Consider the following 22,247-nt stretch of genomic DNA (forward strand, 5'->3'; position numbering starts at 1 on the left):
TGGTACCTTTGTGGAGCATTAGTTGACCACATATGTGGGTTTATTTGTGAGCTCTCTGTTCAGTTCTATTAATCTATATGTCTGTCTTTATGTAAATATCACAGTATCTTGGATTACTGTAGCATTATAATAAGTTTTGAAATCAGATACTAGAAGTCCTTCAATCTTTTTTTTCCTGCAAAAAACTTTTTTTTGGCTATTCTAGATCTTTTGTGTTTCCATGTAAATTTTGGAATTAGCTTGTCAATTTCTACAAAAAAGGCTGCTAGGATTTCAATTGGGATTGCATTGGATTTATGGATTAATTTGAGGAAAATTGACATCTTAACAATATTGCATCTTCCAATTCATAAACATGTATATTTGTTTCCTAGGGCTGCCAAAACAGAGTAGCTTAAAACAACTGAAATTTACTCTCAAGTTCTGGAGGTTAAAAGTCGAAATCAAGGTGTTAGCAAGGCCCTGCTCCCAGAAGGCACTTGCCTCTTCTAGCTTCTTTCTGGTGGTTGCCAGCAGACCTTGGCATTCTTTGGCTTGTAAATGCGTCGCTCCAGTCTCTGCCTCTGTCTTCACATGGCCTCTTCTCCTGGGTGTCGGTGCCCAATTTTCTGCTTCTTTTGAGGACAAAAGTCATATTGGATTAAGAGCCCATCCTAACCCAGTATGCCACATTTAACTTGATTACATCTGCAAAGACCCTATTTCTGAATGAGATCTCCTTCATAGGTACCTGGGGGTTAGGACTTTGACATATTTTTTGGTGGGACACAATTCAACTTCATAACAACATAATACATTTCTTCATTTATTTAGGTCTTTAATTTCTCTCAGAAATGTTTTATAGTTTCCATTATACAGATCATGCACATATCTTATTCAATTTATCCTTAAGTATTTTATGTTCGTGGGTATTATTGCAAATAATATTTTAAAATTTCATTTTCTAATCACTTTTTACTAGTATATAGAAATACAGTTGATTTTTTTTTTACATTGACCTTGTGCCCATTGACCTTGCTAAATTTTATTAGTTTTAGTAGCTCTTTTGTAGAGTCTTTAGGATTTTCTACATAAACAGTCACAGTTTTTTTCTTTCTTTTCAATTTGAATGCCTTGTGTTTCTTTTTCTTGCCTTAATTTATTGGCTGATTTTTCAATATCATGTTGAAGTGGTAGAACAGATTTCCTTGCCATGTTCGTGATCTTAGGGTAAAAGCATTTAGTCTTATCGTTAAGTATGATGATGGCTATAGGTTTTTTGTAGGTCTCCTTTATAAGGTGAAGAAGTTTTCTTCTATTCTTAGTTTATTAAGATTGTTTATCATAAATGGGTATTGAATTTTGTCAAATGCATTTTCTTTATCAATGAAACTGATTGTTTGATTTTTCTTTTTTATTCTATTAATATATTGAATTATATTTATTGTTTTTTTAATGTTAAATCAATTTTGGATTTCTAGGATAATCTCCACGTGATAATGTATTTCCTTTTCAGATGTTATTGAATTTGATTTACTAATATTTTCTTAAAGATATTTGTGTCTGTGCTTATAAGGGATATTGGTCTGTGGTTTCCTTTTCTTGTAATGTCATTGTCTGGTTTTGGTATCAATTGATTTTCAGCAGTTTAATTATTATATATCTTGATGTAGTATTTGTGTTTTTGTGTTCAGAGTTAATTGAGCTGCTTTAACATATGGATTGATAGTCCTCATCAAATTTGAAAAATTTTTGATCTTTATTGTTTCAAGTGTGTTAGCCAACTTTTACCTACCTTTTGGAAGTTCAGTTACTCTACATGAGACCACTTGATATTGTTCTGCAGGTTGAGGGTTTTTTGCTTTTCTTGTGTCTTTGTGTGTCACTTTAGGAAATTTCTATTGATCTATGTTTTTTCTGCTGTTAAGCCCAATTGTGAATTTTTTACTGTAGATACTGTATTTTCAGCTATAGATGATCCATTTTTTAAAGTTTCAAATTTTTTTCATTATGTGCATGTTTTCCTTTAACTCTTTGGACATATTTACAATGACATTTTTAAAGTCCTTGTCTAATAATTCCATTATCTTGATAATTTCTGGGTTTCCTTTTATTTACTTAATCCCCCCCCATTTGAGGTCTCATTTTTGTTTATCCTCCTAATTTGAAATTTTTGATTTGTCATTCTTAAAAAGTATTGAGTTTTGATCTGGCAGGCAATTTAATTACTTGTAGAGCCACCTGATCCTTTTAGACTTATTGGTTAGTGTGGGTCTACAACAGTGTACAACAGTGCTGTCCAATAGACCTTTTTTTTTTTTGAGACAGAGTTTGGCTTTGTCACCCAAGGTAGAGTGCAGTGGTGTCATCGTAGCTCACAGCAACCTCAAACTCCTGGGCTCAAGTTGTCCTCTGGCCCCAGCCTCCTGAGTAGCTGGGACTACAGTTGCATGCCATGATGCCTGGCTAATTTTTCTATTTATAGTAGAGACAGCGTCTCACTTTTGCTCAGGCTGCTCTCAAACTCCTGAGCTCAAGTGATCCTCTTGCCTTGGCCTCCCAGAGTGCTAGGATTACAGGCATGAGCTACCCAGCCCAGCCTAGAACTTTCTATATTGGTGGGCCAATTTGCCGTCCTCCTAAGGAATGGCATTTCTGGAATCTCTGTGGAATGTCCTAGGTGTTCTGTGAGGTCTCTTTGCTGTGGTTGGTTGGGACTTGAATGTCTCTCAGGTCCCTGCAGTTTTTTTTTCCCTGGTTATTATTTTCCTGGCCTCATGGAGTCTCATCCTATACATGTCCAACTTAGTATTCAGCCAAAGACTCAAGGGGACCGGAGCTTATTGTCTTCACAGTTCTTTCTTCTCTGGTACTTAGCCCTGCAGATTCCAGGTACCTCAGCCTCCCTGAACTTCAGTCTCTATCCATCTCCTTTGCTTTGTGAGACTGCTGTGCTCTGCGGAATTACTCTGCTCCATTTCCGGGTTTGGTGGCTGCCTACAAGAAGGAACCTGGGCAATCATATGTCTCACCTTGGTTTCCCCCCCCCTTCTCTTAGGGATCATAGCCCTGTACAACTTGTCTAACATCTGAAAACAATGTTGCATATGTTTCCTATTGAAAGCTTAGCTTGCTAGTTGTTTATGATGGGAGAGCTAGACCAGTACCAGTTACCTTACAATTTATTGAACTTTGTTTATATTTTTCATTGGTCAAGATTTAGCTCACCTCTGATAATTTGCACATATTGCTTTTTCTGCCTGGAGCTGTTTTCCCTACCACTTGTGCCTAACAAACTCTAATTCATCATTTAAGTGTCAAATTACATGTCATTTTTTCCTGGTAGTCTTCTTTGACGCTATCAAATCCTGGGTTAGATGTCAAACTTGGTACACAGAGCACCTTACATTTGCTTGTAATTTCTTGTTATTGTGATTGGTTGTAGCCTCCACAAAAACGTAAGCTCTGTGAGGGCAAGGACTAAGTCCCTTTCATTTCCATCATATCCCTAGTGCCTACCACAGTGGAGATACAAAAATCAATCAGTCTCTCTCTTTCTGACTCTCTCTCTCTCTCTCTCTCTATCTTTATTTTGCAATATTACCTGTGGAGATGAAATAGCACTATTAAATTCAAAGTGCTTCAAGCATACCTCAGAAAATTTTTGTACTTCTACTCCGATTGATTTGGAGAGGGAAGAAATTATTGACCATTGCCATCCTTATTCAGAAGTTTTCTTTTAAAATTTGTCCTGTGTCTGCAGAGATTAGTGTTTTTCTTTTTTAGTATCTATGTTGTAAATATTTTTATATACATTTAGTCACAAGTAGTATTCTGTTTATGATATGATTTTTAGAGGTGAAGTATTTTTTTTTCTTACAAATAGGTCTCATTTAAAGAGTATCTTTCAGGGTAAACACCAGTAACCACTTAGCTGCTCTGGTGGATTTGAGGAAGTGAAGGTGGCTGGGTCTCACGTGGGGCATGGCGGTGGATCCGCTGACCCATCGACGAGCATTTAGTAACAGTGGCTTTCGTAGAAAGACTTTTTTCATTATTAAATTGAAGAAGATATATTTGTGATGTAATAATTTTATTTATCTTTTATGTGTAGAAAAAGAATATTTCTTTTCCAGTTTCCATTTCACAGAGCTGTGAGTGACTGCCTTTTGTTTTAAGATTACTAGATGAAAATTTATCATGAATTTGGTTCAAGTTTGCCTTCAGTTTAAAATTGAAATTGTTGGTCTGTAAGCAATTATGAGCTGTCAGAGTATTGTAGAATCTTAGAGTTGACAGAACTCGAAGGTCATTTGTCCTAGCCTACCCTACAAGCTCCTGGACAGAGGTTAGTTTGAGGTAGATCCGTTCAATCTACTTCTGATCTACACCTTTCTAATTTTAGAAAGGTGTAAGAAGTTGCAGAAAGTTCTTGGAGTGTAACATTGAGTCAAATTCTGTTTTCCACAAACTTGTGCCCACTGATCCTACTTTTGTCTTCTGTAATTTCACACAATAAAGCTAAACTTCTCCTTAGGATATTTTATCTTATAGCAGTTTAACACCTATTCTGTCCCTCTTTTTATTTCTTTGCTTAAAGCATCTCGGTTGTAAAGCTATGCTTTATATAGTATCCCTATCTGCATTTAAAAATGTCATGTATGTATGCAGCTTCCATGTGACATTCAGAACTGAATTCAGTCTTGTAAATGTGGCCGGTGTTGAGGATAATGGAGCATCTTTGATTTGGATACTTAACCACGTGTTTCTATTGTTCTATATGTATGTAATTTATTTTATGTCAAAATGCAGACTTAATTCTTTTAAGTTGATTTTGTAATTTAACATGCTGATTTATCCTTCCTGTTTTATACGTAGATTTGACATAGATTTGTGTGATCTACACTCCAGTATATAAACCGTGGAATAAGACAAGGTGAAATGCCGAGTTCTGTTAATTACCTCCAGAATTCTTCCACTGGTGTGAAGAATTGACTAGGAAAGTACTTCCATCCAAGTACTTAATCTCTGAAGTATGTTGAGCGGTCAGCTAGGAGTGAGCCTAACTGGGGTATGGGGCTCACGTTGCCCTGTTTTATTCTTAAGGATGTCACCAGAGACTTGCTGTGCAGCCTTGCTGAAACCAAGGCGTCCCAGGTCTATGACATTCTCCTGGTCTAACGTCCTAGCAGCCTTACACTCAGTACACACAGTGTGCATTGTGTACTCCTTTTTTGTGTTCAAACTTGACAGTTGTGGGATCTACACAACTTTTTTTTTTCTTTTTGGAAATTGTGGCAACATTTGCTAATATGTTTTTTGATAATTTCCTACTTTTCTCTAATTTTAATATATTATGAATAATGGTTCAATAAATAAATCTCTAAGTTCTTTTAGTATCATAAAATGATGTTGTTCCTTTTGTCATTGCTGAGTAAAAAAAGGAAAACAAAAAGATGTTTTCTGAACCAGAAGACTTGAGTATTTGTAAAAATGTCAAGATGTTTTTATTACTTCCTATTTATACTAGGAGAAATCATATGTCATCTTCATCAATTATTGGTATACTTTATGGCAAAAACTTAATTCAAAACTCTAAATCAGTATGACAGAAAGGTCTTAACTGACTGGTAAAACTCCCCTGGTACCATAGCCTTTAAATAATTTTTCTGTTAGTTATGGAAGCTTAATTTTTTTCCTCAGTTTTATATCTCTTGAAATTCATACCATTTAAAGAATAATAAGCCCTGGTTTTTAATAAAAGAAATAAACAAAACTTCCACTCTGATTTATTATTTGTTATTAAAATGGGCTGGAATTCAAAATGATAAAAGTACAATTGGAGGGTTTTTACTATAGTGTTCACATTTTTCTATCAAAAATTTGGTTATAGTTTTCTACGGACACTACATTTGTATAAAGAACTCTGTGATAGGCTATTTCTGTCCATGGGATTCCAAAATTATAGACACTGATGTCAATGCAGATGAGGTTAGCCTAATTTGGTCAAGAGAGGGACGTGCTAAGTCTCTATATGGATAGCTAACAGCTATTGCCAAGATTGACAGGTGTCCTGTGGGTGGCAGAGAGCCCCAGGGATAAAATTTGCTCTTGGATTACTCCTCTAAGAGACAATGATCAAAGTCATACCTTTTTTCTATTAATCATACTCATAAAATAGTGAGATCTACTTTTAACTTTTCAGATATTATTACCCTTATAAACCCCAGAAAGGTAAAAAAGTTTTATACTTTTTTCTTATAGTATCAAATTCTATTTTTGAAAATTTAGCTGTACCCTGTGCATTAATTTTTCTAGAATAGTCAACTGATTTGTTGTTACTTTGTCATGTTTCATTAAGATTTGAAACTACAAAAACAGTTAATGTAAAAGAATACGTTTGTTATTAGTGTAAAAGAGGCAACTATTTCTTTATAAAATAACAAATTACATGATTCAACTCTGGAAAGATTAATTTTTAGAAGAATTTTCTAAGAAATAAGCATAATATTATAAAAATTTTCTTACTAATTTGATAACAGCTCTTGTTTTTATTCTATCTTATTGAAACTTTATTATTATTAGGAGAAGACTAATTATCAATGTAATTAGTACTAAATATATCATATCTCAAAATAAGAAAAAGTTTAACAGCCATTAGATTCATGACATTGAGAAGCCTGGGCATACTGCTTTAGGAAAAACTGTATTGCCTAAGATTTTTCTAAGATTTGACTGATGTAAATGTGCCATTAGCAACAAAGACTCTACGACTTGAGGCCTAAACCCAATAGCTGTTTCTATTCAAATAGGAAATTTTCTGACGTTGGAGGACCGTATCTTGATTATCTCTATATTACAGTCTCAGATGTACAGTACAAATTCAAGAAGTGAATGCTGGAGGAATTGTATTCAGGAGCCATCCTGTTAGCCTTTCCTGCTAGGAGTCAGGGAAGGTTTCTTAGGCCACTTGACAAGCATAGCTCAAGTTCCCCTCATGGACCCTTTTGATTGCAGTTAGGTCTAGAGTTAAGGTGAAGCTAGCATGGTTAGGGTATTGTCATTTATAGGTCTTAAATACAGTAGTAGTTAATTCTGATTCAGCCAAAATCTGTTGCGAGCCCACTGTGAGCTAGCTGTTGTTTTACAGATACCATTGAACTCCCATAAAGGGGAGGAAAATAAGGTGCAGAGAGGTGGTGATTTGCCCAGGGTCACTCAGCTCCTGGGCGGATAGCTGGGAAAGAAACCTAGCCTCTCATCTCCAAGCCCAGAAAGGTTTTGAGATGGCAGAAATAATCTCAACAGAAATTCATTTAAATGAGAGAACTTTTAGGGCTGCATTTCTTACTGTCTCTTTTTTATTCTGTGTCTCAATTCTGATTCTGTAAGTACTGTACCAAAAATAGCAAACGTGACTCTTTTTGAGCAGTTGATTGGAAGGAAAGTGTGAAAACAAGAAGAGAAACATCCCTGGGCTAAAACATCATGGCAGTGGGCTGACTCGGAGTATGCAGCCTGGGCTAGAGTGACAGAGAATGACCTCAAAGCCCAGGTTAGCCTCCAGTCCAGGCTACATGGCCTCTTACAGACGACTGCCAGCTTTTCGTTTGAGTCCTGGGCTAAGATACACTCTGCTGCTCTGGCCCATGCCTGGGCATCCTTGAGTTTGGTTGCTGGAAACTTACTAATCAAAGACCTGGACATTCTCATGTCAAAATTAGTCTCATGACAAAAGTAAAAAATGTTATCTGGATTTTTGCAAGGATTAGCATTATACCTTGTTAATTCTGAAGCAAGAAGTGAAGTTTATGGCCATATGTTATGAATGAATCCAATTTTTAGGAAAATTTTGATATAGACCTATACATTTAATTTACGCTTAACTTTGACAGTTCTACAGTTAACTTTTAAATAAACTCTTTGTAGTGAGGATTGGATAATGAAAATAACATTAGTAATTGAATGATTTGGGCTCTTTTGAAATATTTTAGAACCATCATTTGTGTACATCGATATGCAGATGACTTTGACAGCTGGGTTACCCACTGAGTGTGTCTCTCCCAGCAGCCCAGACTGTCCCCACCTCCCTCCTAGACCTCTGCCATGGTGGCCTAACTGCCCATCCAGCCCCTACCCCACTTACCTATACTTGATGGAAGTGGTCTTTTTGCCAAAGTTCTTTGGCAGGGTGGGATTAAGAGAGGACATCTTCAGGTGGCCTCTGGGGTGGCCCCTGCAAGGTCGGACCTCTGTTCCCCAGTGCTGCAGCCTCATGTGGCTCCACCTTCCCGCACTCTGAGCCAACCTGGTCTTTCTCTCTTGTACTTGCCTTACTTGGTTTTGTCTTACCCCTCAGCCCGGGCACCTGCCCTTCTCTCTGCACAAATCTATCTTCTTCATGTTCTTTCCCCATCATGTTTCAGCTCAGGGACATTTCAGGGACTCTGGAAGAAGTCCCTCACCTTTTAACTAGACGAGGCTCAAGTTTTGTTGGCAGTTCCCATCTCTGATTCATTGCACTTGTAACTATTGCAATTTTGTGTTTATTTGCATAATTGGATTAATGCAGACTCTAAACTGCAAGTGCCACAGGGCCAGAGCCTTGTCTGCCTTTACTCAATGAATATATTCCTGCTGTCGAGCATAGGGCCTGGTACGTAATAGCAGCTTAATATATATTTGCTGAATACTTGAACGAAAGTTTCACAAAAGGCTTTTTCTCGGCGATATTACCTGCAGCCTGCTAGCTTCTGTGAGAGGTCATGAAGAGGATGAATAGAGGCTCACTTTGTTATAGGAGAGCTCACTCACAGCCCTGAGAACAAAATGTGTACCAAAAATGTCATATAAGCCAGATTGCAATTAGCGCTTGAAAATCATGTACTTTTAATTATTTGAAAATGCATGATTAGACTGGCCTTTGTCAATAAAGCCAAAATGAGTGAATTATAATGTTAAGTAGCACAAACAATATGATAATGACAACCTCTAACATTCATAAAGTAATCCTAGCTCCAAAGGAAATAAAAAGTTGAAAAAATTCAGTGTTAAAAATTGAAAAGATAGAGTAAAATGCATTAATATTTTTAAGTGCTGGGATATTATGCCTGTGAAACTGGTCATTGTGAAAAGAATGAGTAAATTTTTAGTACTGCCCAACATTTTTTGAAAGTTGTTTCAAAGGCAATCTCTCTTAGTATTAAGATCGTAGAAGGGTTTGAGGCTAGCCCGAGTTTTCTTTTATCTCTATTTTGTGAGACTGTTAGGTCAGCCCTCACTGGGTTTTTTTTTCCTCTTCTATCATTACTCAGGCAGTTCTACCCCAACCCTGGGCTTGTGGCATTAAGCATGCGCCGGGTAAGGAGGCTGGCTGGGTAGTGCATTCTCAGAGGAGTCAGGTGATTGTTGTTGGAAGGCAGTTACTGTCCCCTCGCTTTTGCCTCAGGACAGCTGGTTATTTATCAGACTCCTAAGAAGTCTTCCTCGCCTGCTGATAGAGCAGAGAGATTATGCAGCGGGCTTTTGGTTGATCCAATGGGAATTGCATTGATCTGGTGTCTGGCCTTGGTTCTTATCAAGTGGATCACCTCTAAGGTAGGCTATCTTTATTTTTTAGGATTGTGACAGTAATCCTTGGTTTACATATTTGATAGGAATGAAATAGCTGGACGAGTTTTCCTCTCTTTTTGCCTTGGTTTTCATTTCTGTGATTAAAAGAGCTATGAGTTTTTTCTGTCAAACCGAAAGGCTTAAAATTAGTACTTATAATTTTTATATTCTTATCTGACGTTTTTCCTCCGTAAGGGCTTTTTATGGCATCATTCCTTAGTATCGTTCCCTTAAAGAAGATCTTATATTTAAAAAAGTTTAACTTTTAACATTATAAAATTAAACAGTTTAGATTTTGGTGTACATATTTTAAAGATTCTCTTTTGGAGAAAAAGAATTTAATAATGTGTGTATATTTAAAGTATAATTATTGAGGATTTCTAAACAATTATAAACTTAAAAACTAAAAAGCACCTTCTTTGCTTCTATGCTTCTATCATGTTCTTTCTTAAGGTTTTGCTGCTGTTAAAATATATGCCTTAGCTATAATATATTGATATAAATGTAAGACCATATATAGATATATGTTGTTTTCGAAGCTGAATTCTAAACGTCAGGCTTGAGAAATTCTTGATAGAATGCTAACTACCCATTTGCCGTCTGGACAAGGATCTAACTCTAAAGTAAGAAGGATATAAGATTATACTATTTGAAATTATTTTTTCTATATATCTATTAAAATGATTATGTCTTTGATCCACCAGGCAGCCTTTTGCTTTCTGTATTAAGAAACTGAAGGGTATTAACTTAAAACTTATAAGGCCATCACTATTTACTAGGCAACACAAAGCTTGTATAAAGTTAATTTTCTTCCTCAAGCAAGATTTTAATTCCTGCTATGTAGTCTCTCACATTTAAGCATACTGTTTGAAGCATAATTGACTCTTTCTTGAAGCGGTCCTCTTTTCTTAGTGAATATGATTGAAGAAATCTCTTAAAGAAAAACAATGTACTCAAATAAAAAAAAAAACCCTTGTGTTTTAAAAGTTAAGAATTAATTTTGTTGCACTGACAGCTATTTACTTGTTTTTAAAGGATTGGCTTGCTAAGTTATTGAATGAAGGTCAAGTTAATATTAATAATGCGTTAGTTGTGTTGTGGATGTTTTCAGAGACTTTACTTTTTTAATGACCACCAAAAACTAAAATTAAGTTTTTAAACAAAAAGAATGCTAATATTTTATGTTAAAAAATTTTAAAGAGGGAAGAAGAATAGGGAGGATACTGTTTGGTGGATCAATGCAATATGTGAATATGTTAGACGCTCAAACACAAGCGTGTTTGTCTAGCATATGTAAGATGAATGTGCTTTGAAAAAGCTCATTTTGCTATATCAGAGATAACTGGTTTCAGAACTTGGGCTGGGCTTCATCTTTTGCTATGTTACAATGTTTTGGTAATATTGCCAAAAATTTTATTTAGTGTTACTGTGTTTAAGCCCTTTAACCGTCAGTTTACTAATCTGCAAAATGGGACTAATAAAGCCTACCTTATAGAGATCTTGTGTAGGTTAAGTGAGATTTTATGTGAAAGCACTTGGAACGTTTTCTGGCACGAAGTAGGAGCACAGCAAGTGTTGGTTAATATATTATTACTTTTACCGTGTAAGGGAAATACACTTGCTTTTGCTCGATAAATCATTTAGTGGAAAACTTGAATAAAATAAAAACAATGGCTCTTAAAATATCTTTGCTGGTTTTTAAAACATGTCTATCTTTAAAAGTTATGTATTAACTAATATTGGGAACAACTTTTACACGTTTTGTCATTAACCTTCAAGTCGGATCTTTTGTGGAAGAATGATTCACGCTGATTCAAGGTGAGTGCCTTCTCACCAGGGAAGCAGAGCTCCTGCTAGCGTGGCAGTGGGTCCTTTGGAGCCTTACAGTTTAACTTGTTTGTGCTGTGGCTGTCAGTTTCTGATTAGCTCAGCCTCGCCCATGTTTTGACCTATACTCGTTTGCTTTACAAGCTGTTCCCAGGATGGCTAAATTAGAAGAGTCACGAGTAGAAGCTTCTCAGTTATTTCCATTCACTGGTGAGGTGAGGTGGGAATGTGGGTGATAGCTCAGAGTTTTTTTATGACTGACAGTGTGACACAAGATTTCGATGAAATTTGTTTTGCTATTTTTATTAAAAATGAAGTTCTTGTGTATGGTTTTTAAAATGATAATCCTTAAAGAAAGATATGTGTTCAGCAGTCTTGGTGTGTAAAGTACATATAATTATTTTTTTTAAACATGATTCTAAGATGGAAGTCAAATTTTTATTATTTGAATTCATAATTTATAGTGTGTTGTTCCAAAATGAGTTATTTTAAATTTATCATAACTAGATTGCTTAGTGAGAGAACTTAATAATATTCATTTTAATCTGAATTCTTGAGGTAGATGAATAAACTATCACTCAGGATATATTTGTTGATGGGTTCCAATATATTGAAATCATTAAAAAAGTTTTCATCTCATTTGGATTTATTTTATAAAAGATATGTCTTGTAGTTCAGTATTGCATTTAAGCTAGTATTTGTGACCCGGCCTTACTTAAATTGTTAAATTAGTACTCTATAATGAATAGAATAACTTGAATATTTTACACATCCCTAATTAATATGTTAATACAGATTTAAGATTAAATTCTACCTCTGTTGCTTAACAAATTAAGATTAATATAGACCCTATATTTTAATATCTAAATTTTAATATCTAAATTCGTGCTTCTATAAATGAGTCTAAAGTAATTACCTTAAAATAGAGTATGCCATAGTGTAACCCAGATTGTGTTCATTACCCAGTTTTTGATTTAATATTATTTTATTAACAGAGAGCTGATATTAGTCAGCATTTTGCCATCCTTAATATGTGACATGATAAATGAGATTTTACCTTTCTAATTAGTGCCTCTTTTAGTAAAAAAAAATAAAAATAAAAATAATGATAGTGCCAACCACCCTCCTAAAGAGGGCTGTTAGAGATAACAGCTTAAAATGTGTTTTAACAAGCTATTTATCCAAGTCATTACTGGACACTAACAGATTGATAGGTATTGACCATGACAAACTGTTACATAATGATATCTGTAGTTTCATTAATATGCTTGAGGTGATAGAAATACCTATTGATACAGGTTACCAGGTTTACCCCTAGAATGGTAGTATTAAGGGAAGGACTGTAATCTAATAAGCTAAATATCTTGGGGAGGGGGTTGGCACAGCAGATGTGAGTGGTGCCTTTTAATACCAAGTGACTGATTGCTCCAGAATAAATAGTTTACCATGAAACACTGCAGGAAGCTTCCCTAGCACATTCTGTCGATGGAAGGTACTTCAAGCACGATGCCGTATGATTTGGTCCCTTGGGTTTTAAGGTCATGCTTGTCTTTCTAGATTTCTTTGTAGTCGATTGATACTTTACTTTTTAATTTCAGTTTTATTTATTTTGTGAATATATAATAACTATGCACACTACACAATTAAAAAGGTCAGAGATATACATTGAAGAGCCCCCCTTTGACCTCTGTGTCAGTCAGCCTCCTTGAAGACAACCAATGTTGACAGTTAGAATTTTATTTTTGTTGGAAGTTTTTGTTCCTCTTATTTTTCATGAACTGTTTTTTTTTTTTAGGGATACATGAACTTGTATAAGGTTTTAATTGATATTTTCCTCTTAAATGGTAAGCATTAAGGATATAATTAATGTTTTGTCAAGTTGTTTTGCATACTAAATCCTAGTGAAGGCTTTAAATAAAGTAAATTTTGTTTATAATAGTAGTAAAAAATTTGTTTTTCCTTGAGATTTGTATGTCTACGTTGAGGGCTTGTAAATTTCATGCCAGAGTTTTGTGGGAGAAGAAGGAGATCATTAGTCTGATGTGTAAAAATGGGATCCCATTGCTTTAAAGTGTATTTCTTTTGTTAATGAAGTCTAGCATTTTTACCTGTGTTTATTGGGATATTTTTCGTGCAAATAGTGTGTTTATTTTCTGCCTGTTTTTCTACTATATTGTTCATTTTTCCAACTGATTCGTAAGATACTTTAAAAAAATTCTTTTTAGATATAGTAGAGAAAGATTAGCTCTTTGTCATATCTGTTGAACTCACTTCTCTTGGCTTGAGGTTTGCCTTTTGCCTTTATTTATGATATATTTTACCATCATAATTTAACTTTTGGCCAGGTGTGGTGGCTGACGCCTGTAATCTCAGCACTTTGGGAGATGGAGGCAGGAGGATCACTTGAGGACAAGAGTTTGAGACCAGCCTGGGCAGCATAGTGAGACCCTGCTTCTAAAAAAAAAAAAATGAGGGGAAAAAAATTAGCTGGGTGTGGTGACACACACTTATGGTCCCAGCTACTTGAGTGGCTGAGGCAGGGGGATCACTGGAGCCCAGGAGTTTGAGGCTCACTGAGCCCAGTGAGCTATGATTGTGCCACTGCACTCCAGTGAGAAAGACCTCGTCTTTTTTTTTTTTAATTAACTTTTAATTGGATTATTTGATTTTTTTTTCCTATTGAGTTTTTGGAGTTCCTTATATATTCCAGTTATTAATCCCTTGTCAAGGGAGTCGTTTGCATATATGTTCTCCCATTTTGTGAGTTGTCTCTTGACTTTGTTGATTGTTACCTTTGCTATGCAGAAGCTTTTTAGCTTGATGTGATCCCATTTGTCCAATTTTGCTTTGGTTGCCTGAGTTTCAAGGATATTACTCAAGAAATCCTTGCCCAGACCAATGTCCCAAAGCATTTCCCCAATCTTTTCTTTTAGTAGTTTTATAGTTTCAGGTCTTAGATTTAAGTCTTTAATCCATTTTGATTTGATTTTTGTATGTGGCAAGCGATGAGGGTCTAGTTTCATTCTTCTACATATGGATATCCAGTTTTCCCAGCACCATTTATTGAAGAGACTGTCCTTTCCCCATTTCATGTTCTTGACAGCTCTGGCAACTTTGGGTTGAAGATAAGTTCACTATAGATGTGTGGATTTATTTCTGGGTTCTCCATCTGTTCCGTTGGTTTATATGTCTGTTTTTATGGCACTACCATGCTGCTTTGTATTATAATTTAAGTCAGGTAATGTGATTACTCCAGTTTTGTTCTTTTTGCTCAGGATGGCTTTGGCCATTCTGGGTCTTTTTGTGGTTCCATATAAATTTTAGGATTATTTTTTTCTATTTCTGTGAAGAATGTCATTGGTATTTTGATGGGGATTGCATTGCATCTGTAGATTGCTTTAGGTAGTATGGACATTTTAACAATACTGATTCTTCCGATCCATGAGCATGGAATATCTTTCCATTTTTTTGTGTCCTTTTCACCTTTCATCAGTGTTTTATAGTTTTCATTATAGAGATCTTTCACTTCTTTGGTTAAGTTTATTCTTAGGTATTTTATTTTATTTGTAGCTATTGTAAATGGAACTAATTTCTATGTTTCTTTTTCAGATTGTTTTGGAGTAGGAAGAGAATAATGTAGTTTTATGTTTTTCCAGATAGCAATCACTTAGTCTAACATTTTTTATTAAATAATCAATATTCCCCCACAGATTTTAAGTCCTATATTTATTATATATAAAATTACTATATATTCTCGAATTTGTTTCTAGATTCCCTATTGACTATTTTCTCTATTTCTTTGCAGTACAACACTATTTTATTAATATCTTATTATGCTAGTTCCATTTATTACTACTTTTTAAGAATTTTTTTGCCTATTAATTCAACTAATTTTATAGGTCACTTTTTTTTTTTTTTTTGAGACAAGAGTCTTACTGTTGCCTGGGCTAGAGTGCCGTGGCTTCAGCCTAGCTCACAGCAACCTCAAACTCCTGGATTCAAGCAATCCTCCTGCCTCAGCCTCCCAGAGTGCTAGGATTACAGGCGTGAGCCACCACACCTGGCCTAGATCACTTTCCATGTGCTAGGCACTGTTCTAAATGTTGAAATTTATTCAAAATATGGGGCTACAGCAGTGAACAAAGTCCCTGACTCCACAGAGCTTAGATTCTGATAGAAGGTTTGATCAATTTTATCTTCCAGATTTTTAAATCTACCTTCATTTATGTCAATTCTATTAGCCATTAATTTATTCATCAATTTATTTACAAATTATTATTCATTAATTTATTAGTAGTAAGAGCATTCAGTCATTTATTTATCAAATATTTATTTAGAATTTACTAAACATTAGGTCCTATTTTAGGGGCTGAGTGTGCAGTGGTGACGAAAACAAGGTGCCTGCCCTTGTGGAGCTTTTGTTTTAGTAACAAACAAACAGGGTAACATCAGCTAAGTGCTGCACAGAGGACTGAGACAGGGAGCTGCGGAAGAGGGAGGCTTTCAGGTGCCGTTTGTGGTCAGGGGATGCCTGTCTGAAGAGATGACATCTGGTCTAGGACCTGAGAGATAAGAAGGGAATAGTGACAAATGATCCAGGATGAGGAACAGCAAGTGGGAAGGCCGTGCATCTGGTGTGGTTGACGAAAAGCAAAGAGGCCAGCGTCGCAGCATCACAGCGGATGGGGGAGGTGGTGGGACCAGAGGACAGAGCGATAGGCAAGTCACAGAGGACGTTGGAAATTGGAGCTTGGAACTTGAAATTTATTCTGGGTGTGGTGGGGAGCCATTGGAGGATTTTGAACAGGAGCTGTCATGCTCATTCTTGCTTTTATGTGAAGAGTGGATTGTGAGCCAAGAGCTGCAACAGGAGAACAGTGGCTTGTCCTTTTCTTCCCCTTTCCCCTTGGCAACTCCTATTAATCCCTCATCAGTCAACTCGAGGGTCACCCCAAAAACCTTTCTGACTGACTTAGATTAAATTTCTACCTACTGCATGCTCCTCATTTTGTATCCACTTTAATGGTAGTTCTTAACCATCTTGTATTACAATTATTTGTCTCCCCCAATCCCCACTAGAGATTTCAAGAGCAGGTACCGTATCTAATTTCACTTTGTATATCCAACTTCTCTTGCACAATGCTGCACAAATAAAAAATAATAAGGTTTGTTGAATTGAATTTTATATCACAATTATTTGTCGTGTATTAAAATGTGTGTATTTTTTTTTCTAGAGGCGTGGAGCTATTTCCTATGACAGTTCTGATCAGACTGCATTGTACATTCGTATGCTGGGTAAGCATTATTATTATGTACGAGTATCAATATCATATATTGTTACTTGAGGTTGAGGTGTCTTTCATTAGGTAGCCTTTCATGACTGTTTGTAGCAGGTATAATCGATCACATTGACGTTGAATGTGGTGGGAATAAAGAGAGGCATTTTAGAGTTATAGGTGACTGAGTAATCTCTGGCTTAATAACTGGGAGTCTGTCATTAGTACACAATTTTAAGTTTCATTTTGAACATTCTTCGTAGAAAATTTGATTTGTAGAGTTGCTGAATGCTTGAAGAGATGAATGCCAAATGGACAAAGATGAGGTCATGAAATGCTGGATCTGATAGACCCATCGTTGGGTGTATTTTGTTTTTAGTTGGCTGACAAGGAAGACCATTTGTCTTCTTCTAGTCTTGGTGCTTAAATTTTTGATATATTACTCAATTGCACAAGGTAAAATGAATTTAGATGGATGTGTATGTTTATACGTGTTATTTTCTTTCTCTCCTTTCTGTGAGAGATTTATCTCTTCATCGCATACTCCTTAATCTGTTGCACTTTAATTCATACATTAAAAATGCACTGTTAAGAATCCAGTAGGCAACTTTACTCATCTTTCTTAGAGAAGTCTCCCAGGACTCTTCTCTTTGTCCTCGGAATTCCTCCCCCAACTTTATGAAACTGAGCCATCCTTATTCTTTACCTACTTAGGTTTTTCTTTGTCTCCTTCACTAATTCCTTTTCATACTCTTAAACCTAAATGTTTCCCAAGGTTCTGTTTTTGCTCTTATTCCTTTTCTTCCTCTTTAATTTACCTCTTGCATCTTATCTGCCTCAGTTCTATTCTATTCTATTCCACATTTTCCCTCACAAACGTTCAGCCTCTTCCTCTTTGCTGTCTTCATCTGTCTCTATCAACATGTTCAGGGTTCCACTGTCCTGAAAACAGAGCTTTAGATTCATATTTTTTTAACTCTGTAGAACATCTCCACATGGGTGTATTATGGATACCTCAAACTTAACATGGCTAAAACAAAAGATTTGTGTTCCCCATGTCTGTTCATTTTGTAGTCTTTTGCCATCTCAGTAAATGTAATTCCATTCTTCCAGCTGTCAGACCAGAAGACTCGGAGTCTTTTTTTTCTTTTTCTTTTTTTTTTGAGACAGGGTCTCTCTCTGTCACCCAGGCTAGAGTACAGTGGTGTCATAGCTCACTCAAACTCCTGGGTTCAAACGATCCTCCTGCCTCAGCCTCCTGAGTAGCTGGGACTACAGGCATGTGACCCCACACTCGACTGATTTTTTGCAGAGATGGGATCTCGTTATGTTGCTCAGGCTGGTCTTGAACTTTTGGCCTCAAGTGATCCTCCCATCTTGGCCACCTAAAGTGCTGGGATTACAGGCCACTGTGCCTGGCCAATTTTTGACTCCTATTTCATACACACTCCATGTTGAATTCATCAGCAGTGGTCGATACCTTCAAAATACATGCAGAATCTCACTACCCCAATGCTTACCCCGCTACCTAAGCTACAGTTACTGCCTCGTCTATCATACTCGCTCTGTAACTGGTGACCCTGTGTCTACTTGCCTGCCTCGACTCAATTCTAGCCCACACAGCCAGAGTGAACCTTTTCAGACGTAAGTCATCTCACTCCTCTGTTCAGAAACCTCTGATGGCCAAAGGTCCAACATGATCTGGCCCCACTGCCTCTCTGCCTCAACCCCACCAGTTCCCCTCACTCGCCTCGTTCCTGCCACATGGGCCCCTGCTTGACCTTGACCATGCCAAGCATACCGCCATCTCAGGGTGTTTACACTTGCTCTTCCTCATGCCTGGAAACCTCTCCCTCCTGATAGCCACAAGGCACACTGCCTCCCTTGCTTCAGGTCCCTGCCCAGATGTCTCCTTTCCAGTGAGGCTGTCCCAGGCCACACCACTGAGTCACCCTCCTGCTCCCTCCTCCCTATTCTTCACCTTGCTTTAGTTTTCTCCATGTAACTTGTCATCTTCCATGGAATGAAATTATGTGTTTACTTTGTTATATGTGTCATCCCACAAAAAGATAAGCTTCACGAGGACCAGGACTTTATGTATTTCGCTCACTGCTATATTTCAGTGCTCAGTAAACATTTGTTGCCACGTGAAGGAATCATCACGTGAAAGAGGTGATTAATCATTGTGGGATGGCATGATGGCAGATGAAATGAGCCTTGGAGGAAATGACGGTTTTACTTAGAGAAACAAAGAATAAGAAGGAGAGCCTTCTAGGCAAGCAGAAGTGGAAGAGCACAGGGTTAGGGGCCGAAGACTTAAAGGATATGAACTTGGAGGCTGTGAAGTGTAGTGGGGAAAGTCCTGTCTTTGGAACCCGTGGAGCTAGGTTTGAGCCCTGGCTCACCCTTTGCACTAGCTTCGTGGGATGGGGTGTGCTATTTAACTTCTCCAAGTCCAGTTTTTGCATCTGTAAAATGGGGATTAAGATTCCTATCTCTTGAGGTTATTTATTAAATAAAATAATGCCTGTAAGGCACAAAGAGAGTGCCTGCTACATGGTTGCTATGGTTATGTTGCTGTATAGAGAAATAAATCTAAAAGTCGTGGGTACGTGTAGGAACAGCGCAGCTTATAAAGATCAAAGTTTAACACCCAGTTAAGGCCTTGTGTGTCCACCCACTGTCCATGAGAAGAGAAGATTAATCAAATAGACTTAAAGCGAAGTCCTTAACATTTTAATTTTTTACACATTTATGAAATTGTAAATTGCTTGAGAATAGGTAATGTATTTTATATTTTTCAAATCCCTTTTAGCCCATAGTATAGTACTAGGCACAGAATAGACACTTAATAAATATTTTCTTCTTGCTGTGGCTTTTGAAAATTTTATATGAAAGATTTTCTATTCCCTGTAAAACAGATTTTGTTTTCCAGTGGCCTTTTTTTTTTAAAAAAAACTTCCTGGTGAATAATAAGATGTTAGGTTGGATTATCATATACTTACATCACCTTTCAGAAGGCTAACTTTAAACTGTAGATTATAATTATTATTATTGTAGGGGTAGATGGAAAAAAATCCTCATGCATTATTATATAATTATAATATAACTATATAATAGTTATAACTCACTATTGAAATTTTGTGGACTTCTTCAAATAAATCTGCTCTTAACTGCATGTTCCATATATATCGTTAGTGCGCCATTGCTGACGAATATGATACCACGTGGACCTTTTTTTCATATAGAAGGTTCTTGACAATCTTCTAAACTTACATTTTATTCTTGATTCTGTCCAGGAGATGTTCGCGTGAGGAGCCGAGCAGGATTTGAATCAGAAAGAAGAGGTTCTCATCCGTATATCGATTTTCGTATTTTCCACTGTAAGTGTTGGCAGACAGAATGTTTCTCTCAGACTTTCACTAAACTTCAGCTCTTCACAAAATTACATAGTTTTCCAAGGGAAAAAGAATATAAGAAAAGACTTAATTATGTTTGGAATGTTTTAAAAATACTAGGTCATGTTAAATGACGTTGTTTCTAGATAATGTTAGTAAATGTTTAGAGACAGAAGAGGAAAGTATTAAAACATGAAAGTTAATATAGCTTTTCTCCTCCTTTGTAATTTAAATTTGAAAGTACTTTGCTACAATCTTTTTCTTCTTTAAAAATATATTTTTTTAAAAAATTGTTTGATTCCAAATGGTTTATCTTCATTACTTCAGACAAAATGTTTTTGTGCAGATGATATTTTATAAAGGCATTTCAACAGTTTAACAAGATGTTATCCTTTACATTTATTTGAAAATAGACATCACCTTTAAAGATGTTTGGTAGAATGCATATTTTAAAAACAAGCATTCTAGGTGGGCCTGGCCTATAATGGAGGTAATGGGAAAAATGAGAACTTTTAAACTCTTTAAATATGAAATACATTAAATCTGTTTTTGGAGGAGTTCTACTTTCAGTAATGTTACGTAACTAACCAAATGAGAAAAATTAGATAACATATAAAATACATGTATTTGAATGTATCAGAATACTATTAGTATTAAGGCAGAGAAATGAGCCTAGCATTTCAGTCCATTTTTCCCCTTAGTGGCATGTGCTGATTCTGGAAAAGGTAGATGAGAAACTGAAGCTTTTTATGGACACTTAAGGCTAGAGTAACAAAAACGGGTGTTTAGAACCCACCAAGGTTGGGAGGTTGCTACTGGTAAACCCTCTTGGCTAAGGTTGGAACCCCAAAGTGCTACACCTTATGAACAAATCCCGGCTTTGAAATATCTCAGTGATTACATTAAGGTGATCTGTGACTGTTGTGCCTCTAGCCACCTGCAGGAGAGAGATGTTTCTCCTCCCTCGAGGTTGCCAGCTACAAACACAGCCCTGGGAAATGGCTCAAGTAAAGACTGGTCAGGGCTTTGCATTCTTGGCACACTCGGTAAGATGTACAGGCATACTCGGGGGCTCTGTGGAAGATTACCTCTCCCAGTATTAACAAATGACCTCAACACTTACTGACACAAGACAACCACCTTTTCTTATGCTCATGACTCTGAGAGTCAGGAATTCAGTCAGGATATGTCAGGTTTGGCTGTCTGTGCTCTACAGTGTCTTGGTCTTCCATTGGGATGGATGAAACAGCTAGAAGTGGCTGGGATGGCTCTATTGGCTCTGTAAGTCCAGGACCTTGGTTCTTCTCATGTCATCTGCTGGGGTTGGAACCCCCAAGATGGCTTCTGCACTCTTAGGTCTGGTGCCAGCCCTGGGAAGGCTGACATTTGTAGGGGGGCGAGCATTTCTCTCTCTCCATAAGTGGCAATCTTAAGGAAGTCTTAGGGTGGTTGGACTTCTTACATGGCAGCTGCCTTCTCCCAGAGCAGGCATTTCAAGAGAGAGGGAGTGTGGGAACTCCTAGTCTCGAAGGTCTGGGCCCAGACCCTGGCACAATATCACATTTCCATATTCTGTTGGGGAGAGGACATAGACCTCAATTGTCAAAGAGAGTAAGGTCAAAATTTTCAGTCTTCCATCTTTAATCTGGTATAAAATATGTTGAAAAAGTAATTAGGGTCCCAGCAGGAGAGGAGAGGGAGAATGTAGCAGAAGCAGTTTTTGAAGAGATAATGGCAGAGAAATCTCTAGAAGTTCATAAAAGACATTGAGGCAAAGATTCAGGAAGCATTAAAAATCTCAAGCAGAGTAACATTAAAAGAAAATCATACCTAAGTGTACCATAGTATAACTGTGAAAACCAAAATCAGAGAGAAAACATTAAAAGTCATGAGAGAGAGAGAGAGGGAGAGAGGAAAAAGTATTAAATGTGAAGGAGCCATATGAGATTGCCAGAAAGAGTTTTCATTGTCAACAGAAACCAAGAAGTTAAGAGACCAAGGAAGGATAGCTCTGATATGCTAGAAAAAATAAATAATTGCCACACTAAAATTTCATTCACATACTCTTGTAGAGAATAGGGGGGAAAAGGACATACTTTATATTAATAATTTATTTTGTAAGACCAGTATAATTTTTATATTACAACCTGACAAG

General features: G+C 36.6%; 1 protein-coding gene across 2 annotated transcripts in view; it reads left to right on the plus strand.

Moving 5' to 3' along the window:
* The window catches only part of PDE7A (phosphodiesterase 7A), a 129,137-nt gene that overhangs the window by 58,453 nt on the left and 48,437 nt on the right, over positions 1–22,247 (plus strand). The window contains exons 1-3 of one of the 2 annotated variants that reach the window (XM_012663173.1): positions 9,401–9,576; positions 16,653–16,713; positions 19,994–20,077. In XM_012663173.1, the coding sequence (XP_012518627.1) occupies positions 9,517–9,576; positions 16,653–16,713; positions 19,994–20,077 (205 nt within the window). In that variant the 5' untranslated portion in view covers positions 9,401–9,516. Of the gene's footprint in view, positions 1–9,400; positions 9,577–16,652; positions 16,714–19,993; positions 20,078–22,247 lie in introns of those variants that run through there. The other variant, XM_012663172.1, reaches the window with a different exon arrangement.

The sequence above is a fragment of the Propithecus coquereli genome, unplaced genomic scaffold (assembly GCF_000956105.1).
Source record: "Propithecus coquereli isolate 6110/MARCELLA unplaced genomic scaffold, Pcoq_1.0 Scaffold8, whole genome shotgun sequence".
Taxonomy (NCBI): domain Eukaryota; kingdom Metazoa; phylum Chordata; class Mammalia; order Primates; family Indriidae; genus Propithecus; species Propithecus coquereli.